The sequence below is a fragment of the Rousettus aegyptiacus genome, unplaced genomic scaffold (genome assembly GCF_014176215.1).
Source record: "Rousettus aegyptiacus isolate mRouAeg1 unplaced genomic scaffold, mRouAeg1.p scaffold_m13_p_8, whole genome shotgun sequence".
Lineage (NCBI taxonomy): Eukaryota > Metazoa > Chordata > Mammalia > Chiroptera > Pteropodidae > Rousettus > Rousettus aegyptiacus.
This window is the reverse complement of record NW_023416311.1, coordinates 63,353,324-63,380,317: the sequence shown is the minus strand read 5'-3', so window position 1 is coordinate 63,380,317 and position 26,994 is coordinate 63,353,324. Positions and strand designations below refer to the sequence as shown.

The following is a 26,994-nucleotide window of genomic DNA, read 5'->3' as shown; positions in this document are numbered from 1 at the left end:
TAAATATTTATGAAGTAAAGAAATGACTTTGAATTATTAGTAGTCCAATAAAATTTTCACAACTAAAAGCAACAGGAGAAATGCACACATTTTAATGATTTTGGATAGGCGAATGTGGTCAAATCAGTCTACATATGGAGGCTATTGCAATTTCTAATTTTTCTGTATTTGTTTAACTGTCCTACACAAAATAAAAAATAAACCAAGCAACTAGTTAAAGATTAGTGGGCATTCACATTCAGACAATTTGTGTATTCTTACAAATGTGTTTAATTACAACTGCTTCAAAAGTAACCCAGATTTTCAAAAATTTTATTTTGTTTGAAGACTAGACAAGGTCATACTGATTTTACAACATCCTACATGATTTAAGTATATATACAAAGAAAAAAAACCCAACACCGGAATATTACACAGCTTGAAAATTTGCAAAGGTTATTTGTGTCTTAGCTATTTCTATACTCACTGACACATCAGATGTCAGCAGTATAATATTTCATAACTTGTTGACTAGCAAAGATACTATTATTAGTACCCTAAGTCTTCAAAATTCACACTTATCTTTATGAAGTCATTCAGAAAGAGAAAGTCAACCCTAAAATAAGAATCAGTGACTATGATATTTTAATAAGATATAGATAAAATGGAGATATTAAAATTTTTAGTTTTATAGATTATAAAATTAACTATAACATAGTTATTCAATATGATGAAGAGTAGGTGATTCTTCTGTGTGAGATTTTACTTGTTGTAGTGCGAATTTAAATAGGATGAATTTGTTTCACTTTGATGTCACTGATACCAGCGACATGAAAGCTACATGCTACCTTGAAGTAATTATTAACATTTTGCGTGTGGCTATCCCTTTAATGTCGTGAATTTTGGGCACCATGGGACAAAAAGATATTCTGTTCATTGTGCCATTTTGGTGAAGAGCATTTAGAGCAAAGAGAAAATGGACATGCATGAGAAATCCATTTCAATGTATTTTTGAAAGGTAACAAATATAATTTTAACAAACTCCTTTTTAAAATATTTGTTTAAAAAACTATCAATAGAATACAATTCAAAGCATCATAAGAAGCCATGAATAATTTCAAAAAAGTAAATCATTACAAATTACTCAAAATTTAAAAAACATACTCTGTTAAGAATGAAGAATTGTGTTATTTACAAAGGAAATGGCTAGAAATTTAGTAGGACATAAATCTTTAAAGAAATAGGAGCTACTGGCTAGACAATAAGTGTGTGTATATTTTTGGATCTAAGCAATTATTTGTAACATTACCTTAAAATTCAGCAAATTAAAAAATTTGCTATTTAAATTCCTAAAGTTATTTTAAAAAGGCAATATTGAGGACATGACAATTTTTTTTTTTGAAAGATGCTGGAAACTGATCACCATTTCAGATACTTTAAGTCAACAATTTCATATTAAGAGCCTGAAGTAGAAAGCATGTGGGCATAGAGCAAATTTGTGGCCAGCCCGTCCTAATTGTGCTCTTAGTAAAATTATCATTATGATTGACTTTCTCTTTAAATTCTTCACTATAATTGAAGACCACTCCATATATACATCATTAAGAAATGCTAATAACACATAGACAGACAAGACAGTAACAGTCTAGTGGCTTTTGTTATGCAGCACAAATAATACAAGAAAAAAACTTAGCTGTGTTGCGCAGGACCTCAGCATTGTGTACACATAGCATACTTCCTTTTCCAGGACCCTTAATTTAACTCCACTAATTCTGTGTCTAAGCCTTATAAAATAAATCATTGCAAAGCTTGCAAATTAGATGTTGAGGACTTTATGGAGGCAGTGTGAGCTTTAATTTGAGAAACATGTCAATGAAACCTCCAACCTCCATTATCAATAACAAATTGTTATAATAATTGCTTATTTTATCAGGACATTTGAAGCAAAATAAATAGAAATCAATTTTCATCTTGAAATTATTTACTAGTTTGTAATTAGTAAGTATTTTTCTTCTTATAAATAACTACACAATGTGCTTTCCTGGGAAACTGCCACCAGTTTCAAATCCTAAGAAAATTCAGTTTCACAGGAAATGTAGAGATGAACAAAGAAATAATGAGTATGCTTGGCCAAGCTATGCAGCTCTATGTTGACATTTGTTCATTAAAATTTTTTCAATAGACAAACAATTCATCTTTCTATTATGTTAAAGCAAAGATAAGTAAATACCATCAAAACAAAGATTGAAATTTTCATTTAAAGAAACATAATGTAATTTTGTTGTGTTTATTTAGTAAAATGGTAGTATTGGGTTCTTTATAAAGGAAGTATTTGGAAATTATATGGTTATAGCTTCCTTCAAAAAATAATCGCAGATTCAATTTACTGATATTATGATCAATCTACTGATTTTTAATCATGTTCCATATATATAAACAAACATGATACTACTTTTAGGCAAATATAGGAAAAATTCAATTGAAAAAATATGAACTTATTCAGGAAATATACAATATAAGTAATATAAAATAGAACAAAGAGAAAAAAAGATCACATAATCTCTAATAAGAAATAATAAAAGTAAAATGAGAATTACAATATCGAATAGTACTGAATGTTACAGATTCTTCAAAATTCTGTTATAAACACTGACGGTGTTTGGTAGGCACAGGAAAAACAATTAGGATAATGTAGACTCATTACAGAAAAAAAAAAAAACCTTATTGCTAACATTGCAGTATTCCTTTTATAAGAATTAGTTGAGTATTGATTATAAAAGCTGTCAACTCGCACTTGTATTTGATGACTATGAGATTTTGTTTTACCCTTGCTATCAAGAGTGCTATTTTCTTTCTTTCCCTAATATATTTCAACCAGTGTAAATAATTGAGAAAACCATGAGAAAAGTAATTCACAGTTAATGTGATGTTGCTTAAGAAATTTAAATGATAAAAATTAAATCGAACCATTGAAAAGGCAGGCTTAGACCCCCCTTAAAGAGACAGTTAGTGGCCTACCATAATTTGAGCACTTTTTCATGAAAAACCCCATTCAGTTTCCTACAGATTTTGCACAGTTCATTCCATAGAGATAGAGAGAAGGGAAATAGAGAGGAGGGTTGTGGGGTGCGGGGTGTCCTCACTCCTCTTCTGTGCAGCCCAGCAGCTCCGACCTCAGCGTAATCCTCCCATACCAGGACCAAGGAAGGATTCTTATGTACCGTGCATAGATGGGAGGGTCGATGACGTTTTTTCGGTGGGTGTCATTGTCAAAGTTGCCCTGGAAAACCTAGTAAAGGAGAGCAAAGGATGTCAATCATATAACTTTCTTCTTCTTGAGAATTATTTTTAATATTTTCTTGTTTGGAGCATTTTCCCCCAAATGTGAGAGTGATAACTAACGTCATGTTTTTAAAAATACATCGCGGCTTCTTTTTACTGAACATTTAAAAATTAAATTACAATTAATGTTTAATTCGTAAAGTTAAGTAAGATGAAAATTTGTTGTCTGTGGCAGAAACATATCATTTTAATCTGCCTATCAGGAGTTCTTTTTAATGCAAAATAAGGATATCTATTTTTTGCTTTTGTCACAGGCTGATGTTGGTTAGGCAGCTTGTTGAAAGTAAACTCTTCTAAGAAGTGACGCAGAGATCCAGGATGCTGGCAAATTACAGCCATCGTCTGAAACATGTAGACTTCACATTTGCAAGGGGCAAGGAGAGAAAGTTGTTAGATGGTGCAAGATGTTTAAAAGAACAAGGTATGGAAGCAGCTCATATCATTTCTAGATACATCTCATTGACCTTAACTAATTACATGACCTTGGTTCACCTGAAAAAGAGGCTAGGCTATGGACAGGAGCACACGGCTGTTTGTTTGGTGGGCTCATCAGTCTCTATCACAGTTTCTTTTTGGTCAGTTCTCACATAGAAAACAAAATTAGTCCATTTCCAAGAGATACAACCTAATAAATACTGTTTTTAACCCATTTTTTTTTGTTTGTTTTTTTTTTTTGGCTTTACAACTGTGCTGTGATCTGACATACTGAGATACTGGCATTGCATGACTGTCCTCCATTTTTCTTTTGTTTCAAACCTTTTTTGGGCATTTTTCTCTTAAGAGATCTTTAATAACTTTGAGAAATGCCTGTTTCAGAAAAAAAAAATCCAAACACCGAAATCTTGATAAGAATAGCATTAAATTATAAATTACTTTTGGAAAAATTCATGTATTTATAATAGTTTTTAAAATTTTGCAGTTTTTTTAACCTATAGATTCTGAACATGTACTATTGAACTCATTTCTAACTATTTTCTTTTATATTTTTGTTTTAGCTCAATTAGAATAGTGAAAATCTTTTCAAGGTTTTCCTTTTTCACTTTATAAGGCATCTTATAATCGAAAGATAATTTTCTTTCTTGCTTGAGATTAAAACATGACTATATGGCAAAAGGGGAAGTGAAAATAAAATTCCCTATTATTCCATGACAGAATATTTAACCCTCATTTTTGAACATTGTGAAATTAAAGGGAATATTTTAAAAATGACCTTCTAGAACAAGTCGGTTCAGTCCCATACGCTCACAAAAGGTTCCCTGGAAAGAGAAAAATAAAGATGTTCTTCTCTAAAGCATTGGAGAGTGCGACACTGATCGATAGAGGCAACAGACAAGATGGCCTAATCTTTCTGCTGGTTTCATGGAAAGATTATGAAGGTGCATGTAAAGCGCCATTCCCATCTAGTGGGGGAATGATTTTTCAGCTTGACACCAAATATACCTCAAAGGCTATTTTCGAATAAATATTTGCTGAAGAAGAGAATACTGAACTATGTCAAGTCTAGCATTCATTATTCAGGCATTTAATAGAAATTTTATCCTCAGCAATGTTCTGGCTTGCACTGGCCAAGGAGGAATTAATTCTAGAGTGAAGCGTGTTACCAAATAACAGTGTCTCTGTTAGCGAAAGCTCACATGTGTAGTACGTACCACGCAAACACGCACCAAAATCTCGAGAGAGCTTGTCATTGCAACAGCAGAAAATAGGAGAGTACGTTCTATGGTTTCCTGACATTCTCTCTGACATATGATATTGAATTCAAATGCTTCACTGAGACTGTGAATCTAAAATCCAATTTCATAGCCCTGCTAGAGAATTTAATGTGTATCTTTGGAATAATAGATTTTAAATTCATTAACTTTCATTGCAAGATCTATGACAGTCCAAAATACTATGTTACACTACTTGTTGGGAAGGAAATACAGAAGAAAATTTTCTTTCAATTTGCCGGTCTTCAGTACTTGTTTCCATGAGGAACTATCAACCCGTGAAGCAGTAGTCGAATTATTAGCTATACTTATCTCTTTATAATGGAAAATACACGTATACAGAAACTACATCAGCTCTAAAATTGAAAACAGCTAGGACATTCCTTATTTAATATGTAAAAGTCATAAATATTTGAATACTCATTAAAAAATTAAATGAAGTTTAAGTGAAGTTTCATCAACAGGATGATTTAAAAAGCAAAAATGTCTGCAGAAAAACAGCCAAAATCTAAGACATTTTTGTTCAAACCACAATCTAAAAGTAATGAGAATATACTTTTATTTTCAGATGTCCCTCCAGTAATAATGACACAGCACCGAACACAAAGCACACATTTGCGAATTCGAGCATGACATCTTGTACTTGCTGTGCAAACATGTGGCACATATGCTGTTTTCTTGTCTCTAGCACTAGGAAGATCCTGCTTAAGAATGCTATTTCAATATTTTACCTGGCAAAGAAATGCAAACTCAGTATTTTTAGTTATAAAATCTGTAAGAATTCTAGAAGAGTGCTTTTACATACACACTTTAAAGATTTAAGCACCTTTAAGCACCTTGATTGAAATCAAAGTCTGAAAAGGCTGATGGAGAACATTAAATCTCCATGTAGAAAGGAAACCATTATATGTAAGAAAGAGATTTTGATTTAGAAGTTTTTAAAAAAGAGTATGCACAAGTTTCAGTTTCAAGAGACTTAATTAGCTGATGACAAGTTTGCTGAGGTACTCAAACTTGATATGCTTAGGGGTCTCTCAGGCTTTTCCCAACATATGGGGCCTTGAAAAAAAAGGCACTCCAGGTACTTCAGAGAGGATCCCACAATTAAAACCTAGGAGAAGATGAAGGGAAAATGAATCTGCCTCAATGTGGCTGAGATCTTGGATTATTTTTTGTCAACTCTTCTGTGATATTAGTTAAAATTCAAATCAGAATCAAATTTCAACACAAAGAAACTATCAGATAAAATAAAACAATTAAATGTTGCTTCCAGCAACATTTAACATCTTTTGTAAGATGAGACTTGTTATTTATTCTTTGTTAGAGACAATGGTCTATTCAGGCCAGTGTCCTCTTCAGTAGGGAGTGCCAAGGATCATGGAAGAAGGCAACATTGTCCTCCAAGACATAATCAGAGAGCTGAGCATATCTCAGCTTCTCTTAGCAGTCATGTACTATGACTCTGCCTTACACAAATATTGGTAAGTGCTTTGGGGATTTTTGCATATACTACTTAATTAGCAAGTTATTTGCTAATTAAAGATGGACTTCTTTTTATTTGTCCTAAACTTAACTCATTAAAAGATTGAAAGCAATTCCCATTGTTCTAACCTTTTGGAATTTCTGTTCACATCATCTAAATAGGGAATAGTTTTAAGTTTTTTTAATTTTTTAATTTTTTAACTTTTTATTTAGCCCCTCTGAGCTCTGCAAAACGAACGGGTTAGTATTTTATGAAGGTCTCAAGTAACTATCAGTTCATCCCTATGTCCTTTTGGCCACCCCCTTCTAGATTTCATTATTTCTCTTCTGGTATGTGGAGACTAGTATCATATATGGGATTCCAGATATTGTGGAAATAAAAAGGTTGAATAAAGCTTTTTCATGTTTTCTCTATTTTCAAATATACTGTTGGCTTTATCAACTATACCTGTATACTGATCTAATGTCCTGGGAGATAAAGGACAAAGACAAAAATCCATTTCCCTAGGGCAGCACGTGTGTGAGTATGTGTATGTGTTGGGGGAGAACTGTGGGGTGCAAAGCTAGAAATCATTTATTTAGCAAATGCAATTTCAAGTATTTATCCTCCCATTCAGCGTGCTTATAAAGAAGTTAGAAAAGAACAGTCTTTTCTAGATTTGATTCCTGAAAAATTCTGTTTTTATCTAATTCTACTCATACAATGGAAGAATCTGAGACTTGGAAGAGTAGGCATAGATCTGCTAGTGTCAACTTCTAACACTTCTGACATGCAACTTTCAGTCTATTCACAATAAGCCTCGATATGATAGGGCAGGTATATATTCAGACACTTTGAAAGTCTGCTTTTTTATTAGGATGAAATATACCTCATTCTAAGTTCCATATATTGATCCTAGTGTTTTATTCTCAAGGACCATATAAATATAGCTGTCCAAAAACAACAACAACAACAACAACAACAACAATGATACTTTCGACATATTTAACAATAACTAACACAAACATTTCGAATGCAAATTCAGTGTTAGGCTAAATGTTCATGGTTCCTTAAAAAATTCCTCATATAAAGTGATTTTCAAACTTCTCATCTTGGTTGCATTCTATTGGCTACTGTCTAGTTTAACTGTGACTCGATTAAAATGTGATATTTGTTTAGACACAGCATGTAGTTATTACCTGAGTGGCTCAAAAGAGTGCACCTTTGTTGTGGATGTTATACTTCTATCACTGCTGTCTAAGATTTAAAAGGATTATATTACATTATGGGTCGTAGTTGATTGATTTATGGTCAAATAAACTATGAACTTTTTCATAAAATTTCACTTAAGCCAACTTTTTCCCAATTTTTTACTTGTAAATTAGATTTATAGTAGATGTAGAAATTTATATTTATCCCAATTTCATTTCATTTCATGAAATTCATGACATTTTAAAAATAGCAATTCCTGGTTAAAATTATGGTCCATTTAAAAAGAGGTAGAAATTTAGTAGACATTAGGATTTAAGTATCTATTTCATAAGTTAACCATTTATACATTATTTGAGTATAAAATGTGATTTTTGTGGGTGCAATAAAGGACTTATACTTATTAGTTTATGGTTCAGCATCATAAAATTCATTTTTTTATACTTAGTATCAACATTACTTAAATTTTTTGTACTGTCAAATATTTCAGAGTTACAACTTGAATCACTGCTTTAAGTAATTTAAAGTCTTATAAAAACTTTCATAGAATTACTATGCATCAGTGATGTTAAACATACTATTTATCCATTTGAATAGGGTTTATAAGAGAGACTTTGGTTGTTTCTGATTCTATAACTACATTATCAATATATTTAGGGTAAACTGCAATTATATCCTACTTTGCCCTATATTGGAACATTCAAAAATCAAAACTTTTCATTAAAAAAGTAAGATGAAAATGATTGTTTTAAAATATATAGAAAATTGTTTTTAAAAAAGTTTTAGTTAGTAAATATAATGTGATATAGTATACATCTATAGTACATTAAAAAATTCTTATTGGCAGTTTTGCATGTGTGAAACCTGTTTGTGATTGGATATAAAAAATTTGAAATCAAATTTTGATTCTTTGAGCTGACACATACTCTAGCTATTATTCACCGAATTCAATTTTCTAGGAAAATTTACCAGCATCCTGAAACCATTTCATTATTGACTGGCTGGTATATTATTCTTGATGGTTCTCTCTACAATCAATTCCACTAAACCAATGAAACTCCATAACAACATTAGTCTAAATATAAGTACATTCTTTCAGATGTAATAAGGAAACAAGAAACCAGTTACTAGGTAAATTCTAATATTCTAGGAAATGTTGCTTGGACAATAATGCATATCAAGAATCACATTCTAAGAAGTAGAGCAAAATAAACTAACTAAAACCCCAAGGCTTTGTTAGAAATAGTAGATTGTGTTAATAAGAGTCTACATTGATCATCAGTCTGCAGAAGAATGAATTGGGGGTTGGGGGTGAGCCATCACTATAGGACATCCAAACAATGCTGCAGCAAAAGTTCTCAATAGCAGAGAGGAACAGGGAGCTGTCACAGTGTCTTCCAACCCAAAGCATCTTGAGTAGAACTATTGCCCTCCAAAGGTGCTGATAAAGGAAGGCCATAGTCAACTGAAACAGTTTGTTAGCAGGTGAACATTTCTGCATAGTTCAGGTTGCGTCAAATCTAATTTAGTCATATTATCTGCAGATGCATGTCATTCCAGTGGGCAATGTACAGTTCATACAATTTTGCGTAATATGAATGTGCAGGAAAAGACTAATCTTACCCAAAGGAAGGTCTGACCTTTGCCCTCAGCTCCTGTGAGATAATCTCCAATCCCTTGGAAAGTCCCGTATGATAACGGTGTCTTTGCTTATGTAGGGGGCATTGGGATAGATCAGTCAATGTAACAGCATAATTTATGGTGGGGGCTTTGGTCAACTTGACTGTTGGAAAGGCTGGAAACTAAGGTCAGCCTTGCAGGTGGTCAACCATGTCTACGTGATTGAGCTTCAACAAAATCTCTGAACATCAAAGCTGAGGTGAATTTCTCTGGTGGATCATAATTCTTGTGTATTATCACCCATTATTGCTGAGACAGATTAGCACTGTCTAAGATTCCAGTGAGAGGGAACAATTAAAAACTCATGCCTGGAACTCTTCTGAACTCTGCTCCATATGGTTATTCTCTTAGCTAAATTTATCTGAATCCTTTCACTGTCTAAACTGGAACTGTAAGCTTAGTAGTTTTAAACGAGTTCTGTGGGTCTGTCTAGTGGATTATTAAACCTGACCTAGTCTCAGGTACCTCTGAACTGGCAGTTGGTGTCTGAAGTGAGGGTGGATTTGAGAACTCCCAAATTTTGCAAGACGGTGGATCTGGGAACTCCCAGATTTTGCAATAAGCAATTGATGTGGAAGGGTCAGAAGTTTCACAGAGGATTCATTAATATTTGTAACATTTATTAGTCTGAAAAGGGACCTTGATTATCTGAAAGAATTGTGTCAAAAAAGCTTCCTTAACATCATGTACCAGGCCTGTAACAAAAATCAATTGTTAACTTAATCTTTTTTGATTCTTTGAATAAATCCTGACATGACAACCGATAGAAATTTATTTATTGTGGCCCTAGAGTACACTTTTCTAAATCCTCTTCTCTTAGGTTCTACTCTATTTCACTTGTTCTTATTTTTATTTTCTGTAGATATTTATTCTCATGGACATAAATTTAATAAATATATCAAACAACTAGTATTACTTGTTTTGTTTCATATTTCAGTAACAAAACAATTCAACATCTTTATTCTTCTGTATTTCTTTAATATCATTTCTGCAAAGCCTTATACATTCTTTGGGGACTATTATTTTGGCCATCTACTGAGGATTAATTTGAAATCCTCTGAGAAACTGCAGTCAGGTTTTCTGAAAGCTGTAGAGCATGGTGACATATATAAATAATTCTGCACCATATTTCATATTGGATACCAATTTTTCTCTGTGTTCCTTTCAAAATGTTGTTTTGTTTCATAAGCCCTTTTAAAAGTCTAGACTTTGGTTGCTTCAGAGATTTCTTTGCTTCTCAAGCTCACTCAATGAAATTATATGAGGCTTTCAAACTGTCTATCCAAAGATTTAACTTCAAAGATCCAATTATGAAACATTTTTGTTTGATGAGGGAGTGAAAAGAAAAACATAAGGACAAGTTCCATATCTTTTATCCACTAGTGCATGAATCATTTTCAACCATTAAAATGAATATATAGATTCCCTGAGAAAATGATTTCTACTCCCATTGTTGCTCTCAGGAGATTTTGTGTGGCTCTGAAGTTGGCTTTCTTTTGTAATTATGTAAAAATCTAGGTCTTTGGCTTTAGGGAAAGCTACACTTCACTGAATTGATCTGGTTTTGTTTCATGCTCCAAGTATATATAAATCTCTGATTATATCCCAAGAATTTTTTTACTAAACCACGAATTTGATGTTCACTTAGAATTCCTGCAGCACTATTTTGCAGTGTATTGTTCTTTCTGTTAGATTTTTTTTTTTTCTTCAAAATGCACCAATGGGAGATACTAATAATGGCCAAAAATGCAAACTTGTTCTATCTTTTTTTGTACCCTGGAGATAAAGGGCCATCATTATTTTTCAAATCGTCACACATTCATCATTTTCCTGTAGTCGATGTGAAAGCCGATTGGCTGATATATAATTCTTGACTGGAAAAGAGAGCTGTAATAGCTTTCTAAAATTTATTCTTTCCTGGATACTCTGGGGATTGGTGTGTTGCGAAAGAGGAGGAAATGGCACATTTCGGGAGGTATTTTCGAGGACTTTTAACTTCTGGTCTCTCATACATAGGAGAGCTCAACTGATCCAAAGAGATATGAAATTAAGGACTCTAACTCTCCACAGTCATATCAACTTCTCTATTATTGGCAAGTTGGTGCAGATTATTATGCTTGTGATTTCCTAGTCCACTGTGAGTGCGCCAAGTTGAGCTAAGGTTTTACAAAAATCCAACCTAGCCAGATATGAGAGGAAAGGAACTGGAGACAGAGTAGCCACTTCCATTCCTTCCATGGTTTTCTTGTATAACCTTGGCACCAAGTAACTGGAGACCTGGCAGCTTCAGAGTCAGAGCTTCCCTGAGAAATTCACATGGCTTTTGTTATTAGGTCTTGACCCTGGAAAACAACTCAGAGAAAAATCAAAGCAAAAGACTCTAACTCTGTTGACTGTTATCTTCCTTCTCCTTCTCTCAAACTTGTTGGCATTTAGAATGTTCAGTCTAAAAGTCAGTAGATAGGACACCACCATATTTAACTTTTTTTATGATGAAAGTCTCCTTAAGTAACCAGAATATCCTAGAAAATATATAACATAGGATGATTGTCTATAAAGATTTATGAAACATAAAATATACCATTCTAAACTATGGCTATATACTTAAACTATCTGCTTGCTAGCACTAAGGTTTTGACTGATATAAGAAATATTCCTGCAGAGAAAAACAGAAATGGAAAACATTTGGTTTTCAAAGAAATCTCCAGGAGATATTACTAGTAGTAGTCAGAGACTAAGACTGTCTAATTTTTTTTTTAGTCTAACATCAGAAATGCAGAAATGACTTCCTTCTTTTCTATAAAAGTACAGAATAGCCTGCCTCTCTGTCAATGCCCAGTGACCATCTCTCAGAATGTCCATGTCTCTTTGAAGGGTTTTACCCCATCTTGGTCAGAAGTGACTTGGCACAGAGCCATATGTGTGAGTACAGCAGTGAGTTAAGCCTTCAGCCAGATGTCTATATCAAACTGGTGCTGAGGAGAAAAGGTTAGGGAGTGACAGAAGATAATCCTGAAGATGAATGATGAATGAGGTGGCAAAAGGGGAATCGCAGAGATGAAGCAGAGTGTGGAGGTGTGTGTGTGTGTATGTTTGCTTAGGCCTAGAAGGAAGGCATTCTCCTTTACCCTCTCTCCTTCTGTGTATTCTCAGGAGACCGTTTGATCCAGCTGGAAGATCTGGGAATTTGTTAATGTTAACAGGGTTGTAACATAGAAGAGATGAGATATACTTATATTGAAAAAAAAATCATTGTTTATCTGAAATTCAAATTTAATAGGATGTCCTGTACTTTATTTGCTAAATCTGGCAACCCTAAGTGAAGATCATAGGGAATCCTGGCCCTGACCTGAGCAGGTAAAACTCTGCTTTGGTATGAGCGGAATCCTGAATTTTGTTTCAAAGAGTTGAGGGTACATTGATTATTAAAATATATTTGCTATCAGGAGGGAAAAATCAACTCTGCTATACTTATAGCTATTAGTGAACTACCAAAAAGAAAACAAAAGTACAATTCTGCTATGTAAAAGTAACATTATTTTCACTCTTATGAAAATGGCTTCTTTTATTAACTATTCAACATTTCATTTATCTGCACAAAATTAATTTGTTTCTAGCTTTATTAGAAAGCAGGAAATTGTTTCCTTTATTAGAAAGCAGGAAATTGATTCCTATTGACAATGATGTTTCATTGTCAACAGGGAAGAATGCCCTTCCGTGCAGGTATAGTTGCTGGATTCATCTTCTATTTTTTAAAGTTATCTTTTAATCAGTTTGCATCTCAAATTACACCAGAAGCTTTATAATGATGAGGAATGCATTGCCTTTTTAATAAGAGCCCCAAGGGGCTTAATGCAAATGTGTGTCTCAAAAGTGCTCCATACATATTAATAAATTTTTTCTTTGAGATCCAACAAAGGAAGTATATGAAAATCACTGCTTAATGGGTCATTTTAGAGGGTGTGGCAGGTTCAGAAATCTTGTTATAGTTTTCCATAAACATGGAACTATGACAGGTATCTTTTATTCTTTTACAAATTAAATTATGAAAAAATAGAAAAAGACTGGAATATTAATTTTGAAAGTTAAAGACTTAATTGCTCAACATACTACAGCTGATGGTGTGATGGTGGATAGTAAAAACAGCACATGTACCAGGTAGAACTGATGTCCTTGGGTTTTTTTTTTAACCTTCAAAATATATTATATTCAACAGTCAAAATATTAGTTGTTCAGTAACTATTTAGAAATAAAATAGGTCATATGTGTTGCTGTATTCTAGCCAATGGTCAATGCATAGTTGCAACAACCAAAATAATGACACAATTTTTGTCTTACTCAAACTGATCAAGTACTTATTTTCATAGTAGTAATAACTGTCAGATTCACATTAAATAGGATTATAATTTTTCTAATAAAAATATTTTAAAAATTTTCTTAACTAGGCTTTTTATTAGAATCGTTACTTCCATTTGATGAATAATAACATACTTTATTTTTAAACAATTTATTAAAGTTCGATGGCCTTGTCCACTCTACTTTTTATGTGTTACCAGTTTTAATCAATGCATAGGATCATAGTTGGGCTAACACTTTGTGGTCTCTCACAGTAATACAAACATGACCTAAATAAAAGAAAGTAATTCTTTTTCATAGAGGAATACTGTCATTATATAATTGTGCCTAATGATATGTAAGCCAATCGTAAATGTGAAATATTCAGAATTTTGAGTGTAGACATTTTTATTAATTTCTAACGACCAATGGCTGATTAGGAAGACAAAAATTAGTAAATTTTAAGTTTTTCAGCACTTGAACATTGGGAAATTAAGGCCATAAGTATGTAATAATAAAGAACATCTTTAAATTTATGAACATTTTACTTTAATAACACTATTACATAACACATTCCTCATGTTTTTCACACTTTTTTTTTGATCATGCAATACATCTGTTAATTAGAAAAATTACATGTTTTCAAATTTTAAGCAGTTTATCAAATTTTATGAAAATAAATAAGGTCTGAGTTTTAGGGACATAAGACAATTAATTCAAAGAACAAACCTATATTCATCCCTCATTATTGTATTTCCCTGTATTGTTTTCTCCTTTCCCCATAAACTTATTGACAATGATGTTTCATAGCATCTGTGCTGGGACATTGTTATCTCTCACTAAATATGAGTCATATCTAAAGGACGATTTTTTTCTTCCTCCTTGCTCCAATCCACCCCAAAATTGTTAAGTTTTATGGATTTTGTGCTTCATGTTTACTTTTTTTTTAACTTCCTTAGACAAAAACTCTGATTTATTTTTTTTTAAATAAAGATTAAAATTTCCAAATGCCATCCAAGAAATGTAAAGGCTTCATTGGCCAAAATTAACCATATATTTTACATTGCTAATTTTTAATATTACATAATGTAAAATAACATACAAAGAATTTTCTTTGCGACGAGGAAGAAAGCAGATAAAATTCTAAATAACAGTGATACTAGATGTGTTTATTTAAATAAGACTGTCCATATTCTAAAGAACTCTGGAACAATAGCATTGTCTCCTTAACTTAGTTACAATTAAGTCACTCACCAAATACCTAAGTAAGTACTCTACTGTGCCTACATATGAATCTCTTCCATGTAAGAGCACAAATCACTTGCTATTTTTGAATTCAATTGTTTTGTGAAAGGTCAATTAGTTCTTGGAAATTGCTTTCAGAAAAGTAGCTTCTTTTCCTGCCCTCCTTGACTCATTTGAATCAGTAACAGGACTCTTGCATGGAGAGAATCCATCCTTGATCCCCTTTCATTGTCCACCTACTAGCATCCTCCTCACTGATTGCCACTGAGGATTCCATTTATTTACCTCCAAAGGGATTCTTTTGGCTTTAAGTTTCTGACCCTGATCGAATTGCAAAAAAAACAGCACTGCCAGCACTGATGACCTGGACCTTCCAGGCTTTAAATATTCAAATTTAATTTCAGCTAAAAGAGAGTGCCTGCTTGAGCAGGCATGACAGGATGCCCTGAGGTATCTGTAATTACTACTGAATTTGAATATATCCTACAATACAGATTATAGAGGCTTTATTAATGAGGATTATTATGTCGCTGCTTCTTTTTTTTTTTTTCCACATTGATGTTGAGAAAAGGAAAGAAGTAGAAAAGGACTGGAAACTCTCTTTTTCTATTGGAGAGTCACGGACTTTTATGAAAGGGACATAACCTATGTGCTACTTCATTCCTGGAGATGCCTTATTAGATAACACACTGGGTAGGTTATATTTTGATTCTTCAAAATAAGATGACTGAAAAACAAGGTTCTTCCATCTTTCTTGAGCTCTTCATTTTATTGGGAGTTCTCAGAGCCATTATGTCATATTGAGATTTTTTTTCCCCCATACATCTCTGGTATAGAATAGACAAAAACTGCCTGCAGAACACATGATCAAATGACTATAAATGTCATATTCTTTTATGTACTTTTCCACTTCGTCTATGTTCTTAACTACTTAAATCTATTATTTAAACTTAAAATTTATTTAAAAATAACATGTTTAACTTCTGGTGTTCATAAAAGAATTGATAAGCTTATTAAAATCTAAAGTTGCTTCAAAAAGACTGATTTATACAGAATTCCATTGGCAAATTTAGAGGCCAACCAAAGTCCTAAAGAAGTTTAACATAATAAATTCCATTCCGACATAGAAAAAACACAAAACTATACACACTTGCTTTTTTTTTCAAAGTGGCTGGAGCCTCAGCAAACATTTAAGTTCCTAGCTTATCTCCAGAGTCTGGGGGAGGGTCCGGAAATCTGTATTTCTTAACTAACTCCCACATGAGTGTTATGATCAGACCAGTGAATTAGAAAGTTCGCCAAGGTAGTACAAGGTAGTTCTTGATGAATATGTGTAACTCATCTTAAAGGACCAACAAATTTATTGGAAAGGGGAATCGGGATTTTCTTTTATAGAAAATCCAGAGTAAAGTTGCAATTTTTTTGACTTATGCTTTTAAAAATCCTGGTTAATTTTTCAAAGAAAGAGAGAAAATAGAATCTTACCAGCTTCTTTTTTTCCCCCCAAAGAAGAATGATCCCCTGGTGTAAATTCAGGTTTAACACCATGACATTATGACTAATATATTGGATGAAAAATTCATTTTAATTTCTAAATTTTCCATATAAGTACTCTTCCTGAAATTTATTATTGTTTAACTTTAGCTTTATAAGCTTAAAAATTAAATACTGAAAGTGTCTGTCAAATTTTGCAATTTTCCTGCTAACTGCAGTAAAAAACAGCTCCAAAAATATAAAACAAATGTTACTTTCATGAGGGCAAAGGAATATTTGCTCTTCAAATAAGAAATGTATTTGAATTCATGTTGTAGAGAAATATAAAACTTACTTAAATCTTATAAAATATTATAGTTTAAAAAGAGTAAAATAAGAACATAGGGACTGTAATGAGACAGTATCATCACATGTTTGATTATAAAAGACTTAATGTGGAATTTTATCAAAGTAGAATATTAAAGTAAATTGCAATGCTTATGAAATCTCTGGGAGGGTAGTGAAAAGCTGATATCTTAATGAAGAGAATAAGGCATCTATTTTTCTTCAATTGACTTTTAGTGTGTAAGTACATATGTATATATATGTACACATATATATACATATACATTCATATATATTTAGACATTCCTATGTACATATATAATTTTCCCTTAGGATCGCTTTCCTGAGGCTTAGTAAGTTATGACTAATGAAAAGCAGGAAGAGCGTTCATACATTTTTAGAATTTCACTTACACCACTTATAGTAAACCTACAATACTGTTATTATTTTGATATTGTTTTGCTGAAGTAGTCTTGTTTCTGGATCTACATCAGATTCTACACCCACATCCACAAAATCTATTAGAGCAAGAAGTCAATAAAAACAGAAGGTCCCAAAAAAGGAATCAGAAAACTTTGTAAATATTTCTTTTTGAAAGGTTCATATATAAAACATTTCATAAGCCCATGTTTTGCCCTGGAACATTCAATTTATTTATTGTATTTATTTGGATGAAAGCTTGTAGTTAAATTTTCACTTGTAGATACTGAAGACATTTTTCCTTTATGGAAAGTAACCATGGAAAATGAGACAAAAATATTAAGAATCAATAGGAGGTGGCTTGTTCAACTTTAGAAAAATTAATTGCTAAGTTGTTCAGAGCTTCTTTAAAGAAGAAGAGCATATCTAGAAAGGATATATGAAATTATAAGTAAAATACCTAGTAATAATAGTAATTTTAACAACAAAGCACACTAATTATTTGGATATATATAAAACATTTTATAAAAAATATATAAATATGTATATAAATGCCTATATTCCCAAGTGTTCAAGGAGCTTATGCAATACATTTTCTCATTTATTTTATAAAATTCCCTTCTCCGTTGGATTGGAGATGTTTGTGCTTTGCAGTTTCTTCCTATACATAAATATTTATTTATTATAATACTAATTGATGTATTCTTATGTACAGTTTTTTTGGTGTTAGTTGTTTCAGTAGTACATAGTAAACTTACCTAAGGCATTTCTTTATTTTACTGAATTAGTTATAATATTATAAACAAACCGGCTAAATTTAATTTTAAAACTACCACATACATTGGCTTAGTTTAGCCAAATTGTCATGTTTATAATGTTCAAATGGTTTAATTTTTAAAAATTTTAACATGGAATAGATGATACTGTAACTTATTGTCCCACATGAGAATTCTGGTTTATATTCTTTACATTGAATGTCAATTTATACTCCTAATTTTCCAACTTGCCTAGTGGGAGCTCATTTCTTTCTTTACAATAAGACATTCTGAAAATGTCAAAATCATATGTTATAATAAATGTGGCTCCTAAGTATGTGGATTTGTAGCTATAATTTATTTTGCTTGTGCTTATGGAGATACAATTCTGGTCTCTACATTAATTTGAAGGTGGATTTGTTAAGTTTAAAATGTATGCTACAAATTCTAAAGCAATCATTAAAATAATCAAAAAAGGTTACAGCAAATAAGTCAACAAAAATATCAAAATGAAATAATTGAAAGTTCAATTAATCTAAAGAAGGCAGCAAAGGAGAAAAAAATGGAAGAAAAGATGACAAATAGAAAATAAAGAGCAAGATGATAGATTTAACTCAATTATATCAATACTCATATCAAATATAAATACTCCAGTTAAAAAGCAGAGCTAGTTGAATTGGAAAAAGGAGAACCAACTATATGCTACACAGAAAAAAAATGTATTTTAAATATAAAGTAAATTAGGTTAAAAGTAAAAGAATAATAAAAGCATATACTGACATAGTACTAATCAAAAAGAAAGCTGGAGAATCTCTAAGAATACTGAAAAGTAGAATCCAGAGCAAAAAATATTACCAGGGATAAGGAAGGTAATTTTCTAATGATAAAGGAATTATTTGATCAAAAGGATGTCACAATCTTAATTGTGCATGAATCTTTTAACAGAGCTTCAAAATCTATCAAGCAAACACTAATATAACTGCAAGGAGAAATAGAGACATCCTCAATTATAGTTAGAGATTTTCACATTGCTCCCTCTGTTAATTAATAGTAAAGTAGATAGAAGACCAGTAAAAAAATATGGAAAACCTGAACAACACTATCAAGTAACTTAGCTAACTTGACACAAAACTTTTACATATATTTCAGACAAAGATAATGAAATAAAATGCATTAACATACAAATTTCCATCCCCATTAATTAAGGGAAAATTTTCAAATTATTCACAGGTAATGATTTAAACCACACGTTTAATGTAAATGGAGAGACAGAAGTATTTCACCAGTACAGTGGTTTAACCATATTTTTCATTATACCTCTTCCCTAAAACAACCTATAGAATAATTTTATTACTCTAGATGTGCTTTTAAGTGAATATTACACATGGATAATAGATGAAAATACTTATCAATTTTAAAATTAATGTCAAAAGATGTATAATTTATGAGCTTAAAAATCTTCATGTTACAGAATATATTTACATTCTTTATACAACAGACTTTCTACTGTGGAAGAGCTCAAAAATAAATTTAAAGACAGTCTTAGAAAATATCCAATTTTTATTCAATCTAAGATACCATTGATTATAAAACATGGCATTATTTTATGCTTTTCTAGAAATTAAGAAGTGCTCCCAATTAAATTGTAACATTGTAAGATACTCTAATTTCTGAGATGGTAACAGTAAAATGTGCCTATGTTATGAGATGTTAAATGAATGCATGGAGATGCTAAATGAGTGTGTTCTAAGATGTTAATAGGTAAACATGTGTGGCTTTTATAATCTAAACCTAAAAATATGTCTCCTCTAAAACTAATTTTGTGTGAACTGAATCCGTACTTTGTTGACTCAATGAAATAGCCATTGCAGGCTTAGAATTTAATTCTGTCTTGAATACTGGAAGAAAAAAGATATTCCAAACTGCTTATTGGTTAATAATACAATACAGTAAAGGAATAAAAGGACTATATAAAATGGAAAAAAATCATTAACTTGAAAATACTTAATGTGTATGAAAGTGTGTTATGTTTTAGTGTGTTATATTTTCACCCAAATCTTTGAAATAAGAGGTTTGTTTCTGCTAATGTCTTCAGAAAGCTCGAGTTCTTTGCAAAAAGACTCTAAGCAATGAATTAATTTCAATTTCATTAGTCCAGGTGAGGCCATATTTTAACATTTGATCCAATTAATTATTGATAATACTCCTGAGCACTTCCATTCTCCAGGGGCTCACAGAAATTCAGACAAGTAGAAACTAAGAAAAGACGTTCAAAATGATAATATCTTTTAGAAAAACTATTAGAAATTGTATGGTGCATTATTATGTATCTATTATTGTAATATTAAAATTATTCAGGTCAAAAATTAAACAAATCTATGAATGAAAACACAATCAAGGAGCAGAGAAACATCTTATATTTTAATTTTAACAAATTAGCATAGTAGTCAAAAATTGTCTTTTTCTAAAATTCCTAATTGTCAAAATAATCAAGAAATTACAAAAAATGAAAAAATTTTTGTTTAATTTTAAATATTTTTCTCTAAAGAACATTTTTTCTAATACCAGTAATGCATTTTAATAATAAAAATAATACTGTCATCTGTTAACAATAACTATAAAGCAATTTGCTTTTCCATAGGTTGTATCATTACATTATTTGACTATAAACTATTTTATAGCACTATTCTTTAAAGCTTTTTATTTAACATACATTTTTAAATTCACGTAGCTATTATTGTTAGTATAGATGTATATGCAGTTTAGTTTATTCAATCAAACTTGGATACAATTTGATCCTCCACCTCTGCATAGCATAAACCACCTGGAGCACTTACCTTATCTTTTCTTTGTTTTTCATCCTGGTATACAGTCCAGTGTTCTCCATCATTGCTATAAGCTAGTTTGTAGGAGCCTACAAACTGTACATGACCAAAATCTTTAGCTCCTTGTGTAATGATGCCAGTCACTTTGGTAGGGACCAGAAGATCTACCTAAAGAAAGGAAAAGGCATAATTTAAATGCCATAATAGCGTCCATTATAAATTTGCAAGTCCCTTAACCCAGGTGATTAAGAAATATATATGCTAAAGTCCCGAATCCATTGATTATTTATACTTTGAAACTGATGACTGAGTCTATTAGTGACTTATAATTTTGATTTTGTCATTGTGTAAATTTAGTTTAAAACTTGATCAACCATTCTGACCATTTTAAAATAAAATGATAGTCATTTCAACCTACCAGTCAATTTTATATTACACAGATTCATCTGGCTGTGCAGTTTTTTGTTACTGAGATAGTACAAAACTGGCAAGGCAGACCTTCTTGAGACTGATCGTTATCTCCCATAACTTGTATCATAATTCATTTTGCTGACATTACTGGTCAATTTAATAATAATAAAGTCATAGCTGTGTATACATCAGGAACAAAAATGGTATTAGATGTTTCATAATTAAACATTAAATAAAAAGTCAGCTCAGTTTCCATGACTTTTAAGTCAGTTCGGTAATATATAATGGAGTAATAGTAATCATTATCTAGTGAAAATCCTGTTTCAGAAAACTATAATCCTAAAAATATTGAGGAGAAAGTCAAGTATTCTTCAAAAATGAAGGATTAATATGTGCATCCATGACTTGTGGGATCTGTGCTCATAATGTGTTCGTTCCTGCGAAATAGATACTTAAAGAATATAAGACCCATGGTGATTAATAAGCATTAAAAGCCTCAAAATGTAATTGAAAAAACAAAACATAAGAATGATTTTTATCAAAGAATACATAACATTGAATATTTTAGGATTCTCCCTCTTCATTCCCTAATTCATGCATATTTTCTTACATCTTATCATGCTAATTAAAAAATACGTAAAACTTTGTTTTCCATGTGAACAATTCTTTTAAGACCTTTACTTTTTGTTTAATTACTGTTCCTTGATCTATGACTTCCTTTCTCCTCTTACAATAGCCATCTACTTCCCTTTACTTCCTATGACTAAGTGTTATGCTACATCCTTGATTTTATCATCTTTAACTGTCATGATCCCATGTGTGACCTTAGTGGTTTTCAATCACTATGTCCTTTTGTTTCTATTTCGGGTTCTCCATCCTGTGTAATGTAATAGCCATGAATAGACAGTCAGGTCAGATACAGGTCATGATTGAAAAGAGAGAGCTAGGAGAATGCATTAAATAGAGCACATTTAGTGACATAGATGCTGATCAATAAAAATATTTTTAAAAATTCCCGATGTTTCACAACCTAGGAATATTTTTTTTAAAAAATCACATGGGCTTTTTTTGCTCACTTTTTGAAACATTCTTTAATTAAAGACATTAGGCTCAAATTGCACAATGGATTAAGACAGAAAATCACTTTAATTTTTTATTAAAATATTTTTGAAAGTTTAACAAAAACTATAAAATACTGTACTTTTGTTTATGCTATTTTCCAACATGAATTATATCATCTGAAATATCTATGTGTTCAGCAGCAATGCAGGATGGCAAAATTATGACATCCTGGGAAGGAAACTTCATACTATGCTGAGTGCTTTCTTGAATGTCTTTATTGAATCCTCTCATCAACCCTGTACAATAAATAAGGTATCCTCTTCACTTTAGAGATGAGGGAATAGATGCCTAACACAACTTGATGTGTTATCCAGTGAGTAAAGGAAGGATCCCAGATTCAAATCCATGTCTTTCTGATTCAAAGTTCCAATATACATACAGATTCTCAGTCAGTGACTTTTTCCCCCATTCTCTGCGACTATTTCAGGAATTTCTGAAGAATCTCAAAACTTTCTCAACATACTCATCAAACTTACAGCACTCTAAACCCAAGACAAAAACAATTTCGGGTTTGCAATACAAGGAGAGTGGCCCTGCATTTTAACATGAATTTCTGCTCTGCTCTTCAGCTGTCTAGGTTTAAAAATATGGATTGCTTTTGTTGTCCTAAATCCAAATCTAATTGCTCAGAGACATCTAAGCATAGCCGCTGGTCTTCAAAGTGCTCTTGATGTTGCTGACACTCAATAAATGGAAAAACTGTCTTACAGTACTCTGACTCACTGTTTGCCATCAAGGCAAACACACAGGAACTGTAAACACATGGGAACTCAAACCGTTGCCAAAAATATGAACACCTCCAAGGCTAGATTCTTCACTCCCTAAATTTCCATAGGTCTTTAGGTAACATAATGCAATAAGGGGGCTTATAGCATCTTTTTGGGTGGTATTTCTTACAGTCAGCTGGATTTCCTGCTGGGTGGAGATGTTTTCTCCTTAAGTTGTATGTTTTGGCATTTTCTATCAGATATATTTTTCTCCTGCTCTACCTGCTCCCATATTATAGTTCTTTTTTTTTTTAAATCTAGAAATGTTTTCTTTTCCCAGTTAAGTCAACTTCTTGACTTAAATAGTCAGCAATCTGTTTCAAGTTAGATTTTGCCCTAAAATTTGCTATATTAAACTTAGACTACTAGGCCTAAGCAAACCATTTTTCAGTATAAAAATAATCAGCATCCCACACTTAACATGAGGCTGTTGCAGCAGGGCGTGTACAGATCTCACTCTGAGACACACTCATGGACATGTCACCCCCGTGTTTGGCATGCAGGATGATCCCAGAAAAGCCTGTTCCTCTGGACCTATGCTTACTCTTAGCCCAGAACACTCTGCACTCTTGTAGATTTTCTGAGTTAAAGTTGTACTATAAACACAGGGACAAAATATCTTCTGCTGTTTTATACCCTCACCTCCCAAGGTTTGGCTCAAGTAGAGCAGGTTATTTCAGGCACTGAGCTGGTGCATGGGTAGACTTTTGGCTTAGTGCACTGCACTTCATATCTGGATCTGTATGAAATATGCCTTGCTTGTAATGGCCACTCAATAAAGGTTTTCTAGATTGAGCTGGAACTACCTCCTGTGTATGTTCTATGGACAAGAATCAACCATGGATAAAGATGCCACAGTATGTCATAGCAGAAATGCTAACTGCCTTTCTCTTGTTTTTCTACATAGGATAATTTTATTGACCAAGGAAACACAGTGTCACAGTTGTACCAAACAATTTTTACTGGGGAAGGCAGCTGGTTAAAAATTCTCTCTGATCTTCAGGAGTGTGATTGTGAGAGGCAGCATATTCTAGTAGAACTAAATGGTCTGGGTTCCTGATCTGGCTCTGCCCTTACTAGCTATCTGCCCTTAAGGAAGCTATTTTACCACTCTACAGCTCAACTTCTTCATCTGAAAAATGAGGATAGTAGTCCTCATGAGATTTACGAAGACTAGATGAGTTATTATTTATTGTGCATAAAGTAATATATAGAATATAGTCAGGGCTATGTAAGACTTTGAAAACAAACAATAAATAAATCTGAGGGACAGAATCTAATACTGGTCTCAGAGCACCTAATTAGAAGCATAAATATAGAAATAGGAAAATGAGGTACCCAGTTTATCCTAAAAACAACTTCTAGATTGTAGTGTATTTTGTTCACCTCAGAATATATACGAAGATAGTCATTTCATCTTTACTTAAAGTAAACAGAATTTAAAACAACTGAAATTCCCATCTGTGAGTGAAATGGTTAACTAAAAAATAATATAATTAATTACATGGACTTTTGTACATTCCCTATTAAATATTAAGATTATAATAGGGAAATAGTTCTAGAATAATATTAGAAGGAAATTTTAGATTCCACATATAGTGATTCTCCTCCCCTTTAATTACAAGAGTGGAAAATGAGGGATACATACTGAGAGAGCTTAAATGATATATAAGAAGCAAGTATTACAGGGGAGTTATGTAGGAATATGATTTTTTTGCAAAACATCCTGTAATATGTTAGAGAAACATAAATATTTTTGCAATGTCTAACTTAGGAAAACAGTGTAGAATAACTAAGAGTATTTGCCTGAGAAAGGTCAAGATAAACTACATTTCAGGTATCTGTGTAACAGCTGATAGATGGCTCTCTGCAAGGAGATAGGGAAAACTAGGAAAGTCAGTTGATTTTCATGGAGATATTTTTAAAGGGGTGAGGAAAATGAAAAGTAATATAGATAAATAAGTGTGCAAGGAAAATGAACAAAAAGACTAAAGAGACATCACAGAAATATGTCGCTCAGCTGCATCTAAAATGCTCTAGGTTTTGCTTTCATGTTGTATCAGTTTTTTTAGATTACATATTTGATAGCTTCATGAAGATTTGTAAAATTAACTTATTAAACAAAAATGATTGTATATAATCCCAGCTACATTTAAGGCACATAATTAACAGTATTTGGCATTTGAACAATATTGTTATTAGATGTTGGCTATACTTTTAGTCCATATTTGCAGTCAACTAGTTAATGTCATCCAGCCCCCATACCTAATATGTTCTTGTAGCTCTAAGATAATGGGTTTAGAATCCCTAAAATACTATGGAGGCCTGATAGATACTCATTCCAGTACTCATAATTGCCTTTTCCTCTTTCCAAAAAAGTTTTAATTTCAAATAAAAAAAAAATTGATATAGCAATTGCTTTTTCCCTATCAAATTGTAAAACTATGAATATGAACACAAAAAAATACCATAAAATAATCTTTCAAAAGACAGAGGGAATTTACTGTTTTATAGGTGTTTTACAGTGTGCCTTTTATATGTAAAACCACATATAACATGTGCATCATGCCATAAACAAGCTCTCCGAGCTCAGGTGATCACTCTGGATTGTGTTTCGTAAGACACCTGGCATACTGTAGACATTCTAAATATTCAGGCATCATCTGCCCTTGATTCAAAATTGAGGTAATTTCATCCTTAACAATTATTTGCAATTATAACATGAACAATGCCATATATCAACCTGAGCTGCATTCTATAATTGCTGTCAGCTCATGACTATTAATTTTTTTAAAAAATAGTTCAACTGCATATTTTAACTAAGGATGAGAGCATGGTAACTATGAGTATTTTATATTTAATATTTTTATTTTAATAATCTCTCTAGTTATAAAAGTAATATATATTATGAAGAAAAATTAAGAAAGACTGAGAAGAATGATTTTTAAAAAAAGCGCTATCTCAACATCAGATACAATCAATGCTTTTTATTCCCCCATAAGCATGGATTTTTTTAGAGAAATTTGTTATACTTGGCATTTGAACAATAATTATTGGTTAACAGATGCTGGTTGCATTTTTAGTCCATTTTACAGGTCTGTTAGTTTATTCTTTTTCTTAATATTTCACTAGTAATTCTCTAGGTCAATAAATGATTAAATTTTTTTTTGTTCTAACAGGCTATTTTAAGGATTTGTCACAATCATTTATTTACTGTAAAACATTTACTCCTCCCTGTACCCTTAATTCTTTCTATTAAAATTAATACTCATGAAATCCTAGTCCTTTCATTGGCCACCTATCTCATTTACATAGGATAAATTCATGGAATTAAGGTTGTTTGGTCAAAGGATATGAAAATAGATTTATTTTATAAATGTAGGATAAATAATAATTGTGAAATTTTCAGATGGTACAAAGAGATACGAGAAATCCAGATAAAATAACCTATAATTCTATTATTCGGAGTTAATTCTTGTTGACCTCTTGATATTCATATTTTCAGACATTTCCTATTCCTAAATATCTTTATAAAAATAAACTCACAGTATACACTTGATTTTGCAATTTGCATTTTTTTACTTACTGCGAACTTTTTACAGAGAAATAATAATAATAATAAATAATTTGTAATGACTATGTAGCATTTTCTATTATGGATACATGAATAAATATAAAAACTATTTAACCAGTACTCTATTGATATTCTTTTGTTTCCAATTCTTTTTTATCAGTAAAACCAAGAATGAACTCTCATGTATACCTATTTTTGTTCATTGGCACAACTGTTTACTTAAAGACATAAAGAACCTGCCATTTGAAATGAGATATATTTTTTTCATTTGTCTCCAGAAAGATTGTATTTCATCTGCAATATAGGATACTTTTTCTCTACATATTAACCAATCTTATGTT

The 26,994-nt window shown here is 31.8% G+C and overlaps 1 protein-coding gene across 2 annotated transcripts in view; it reads right to left on the bottom strand.

Annotated features, from left to right (window-relative positions):
- Window positions 1–252: 252 nt before the first annotated feature.
- Window positions 253–26,994, bottom strand: part of EDIL3 (EGF like repeats and discoidin domains 3) — a 371,848-nt gene continuing 345,106 nt past the window's right edge. For both annotated transcript variants that reach the window (XM_036225528.1, XM_016123146.2), the window contains 2 exons: window positions 20,792–20,947; window positions 253–3,268 (listed from right to left, as the gene is read on the bottom strand). In XM_036225528.1, the coding sequence (XP_036081421.1) occupies window positions 3,119–3,268; window positions 20,792–20,947 (306 nt within the window). In that variant the 3' untranslated portion in view covers window positions 253–3,118. The remainder of the gene's footprint in view (window positions 3,269–20,791; window positions 20,948–26,994) is intronic.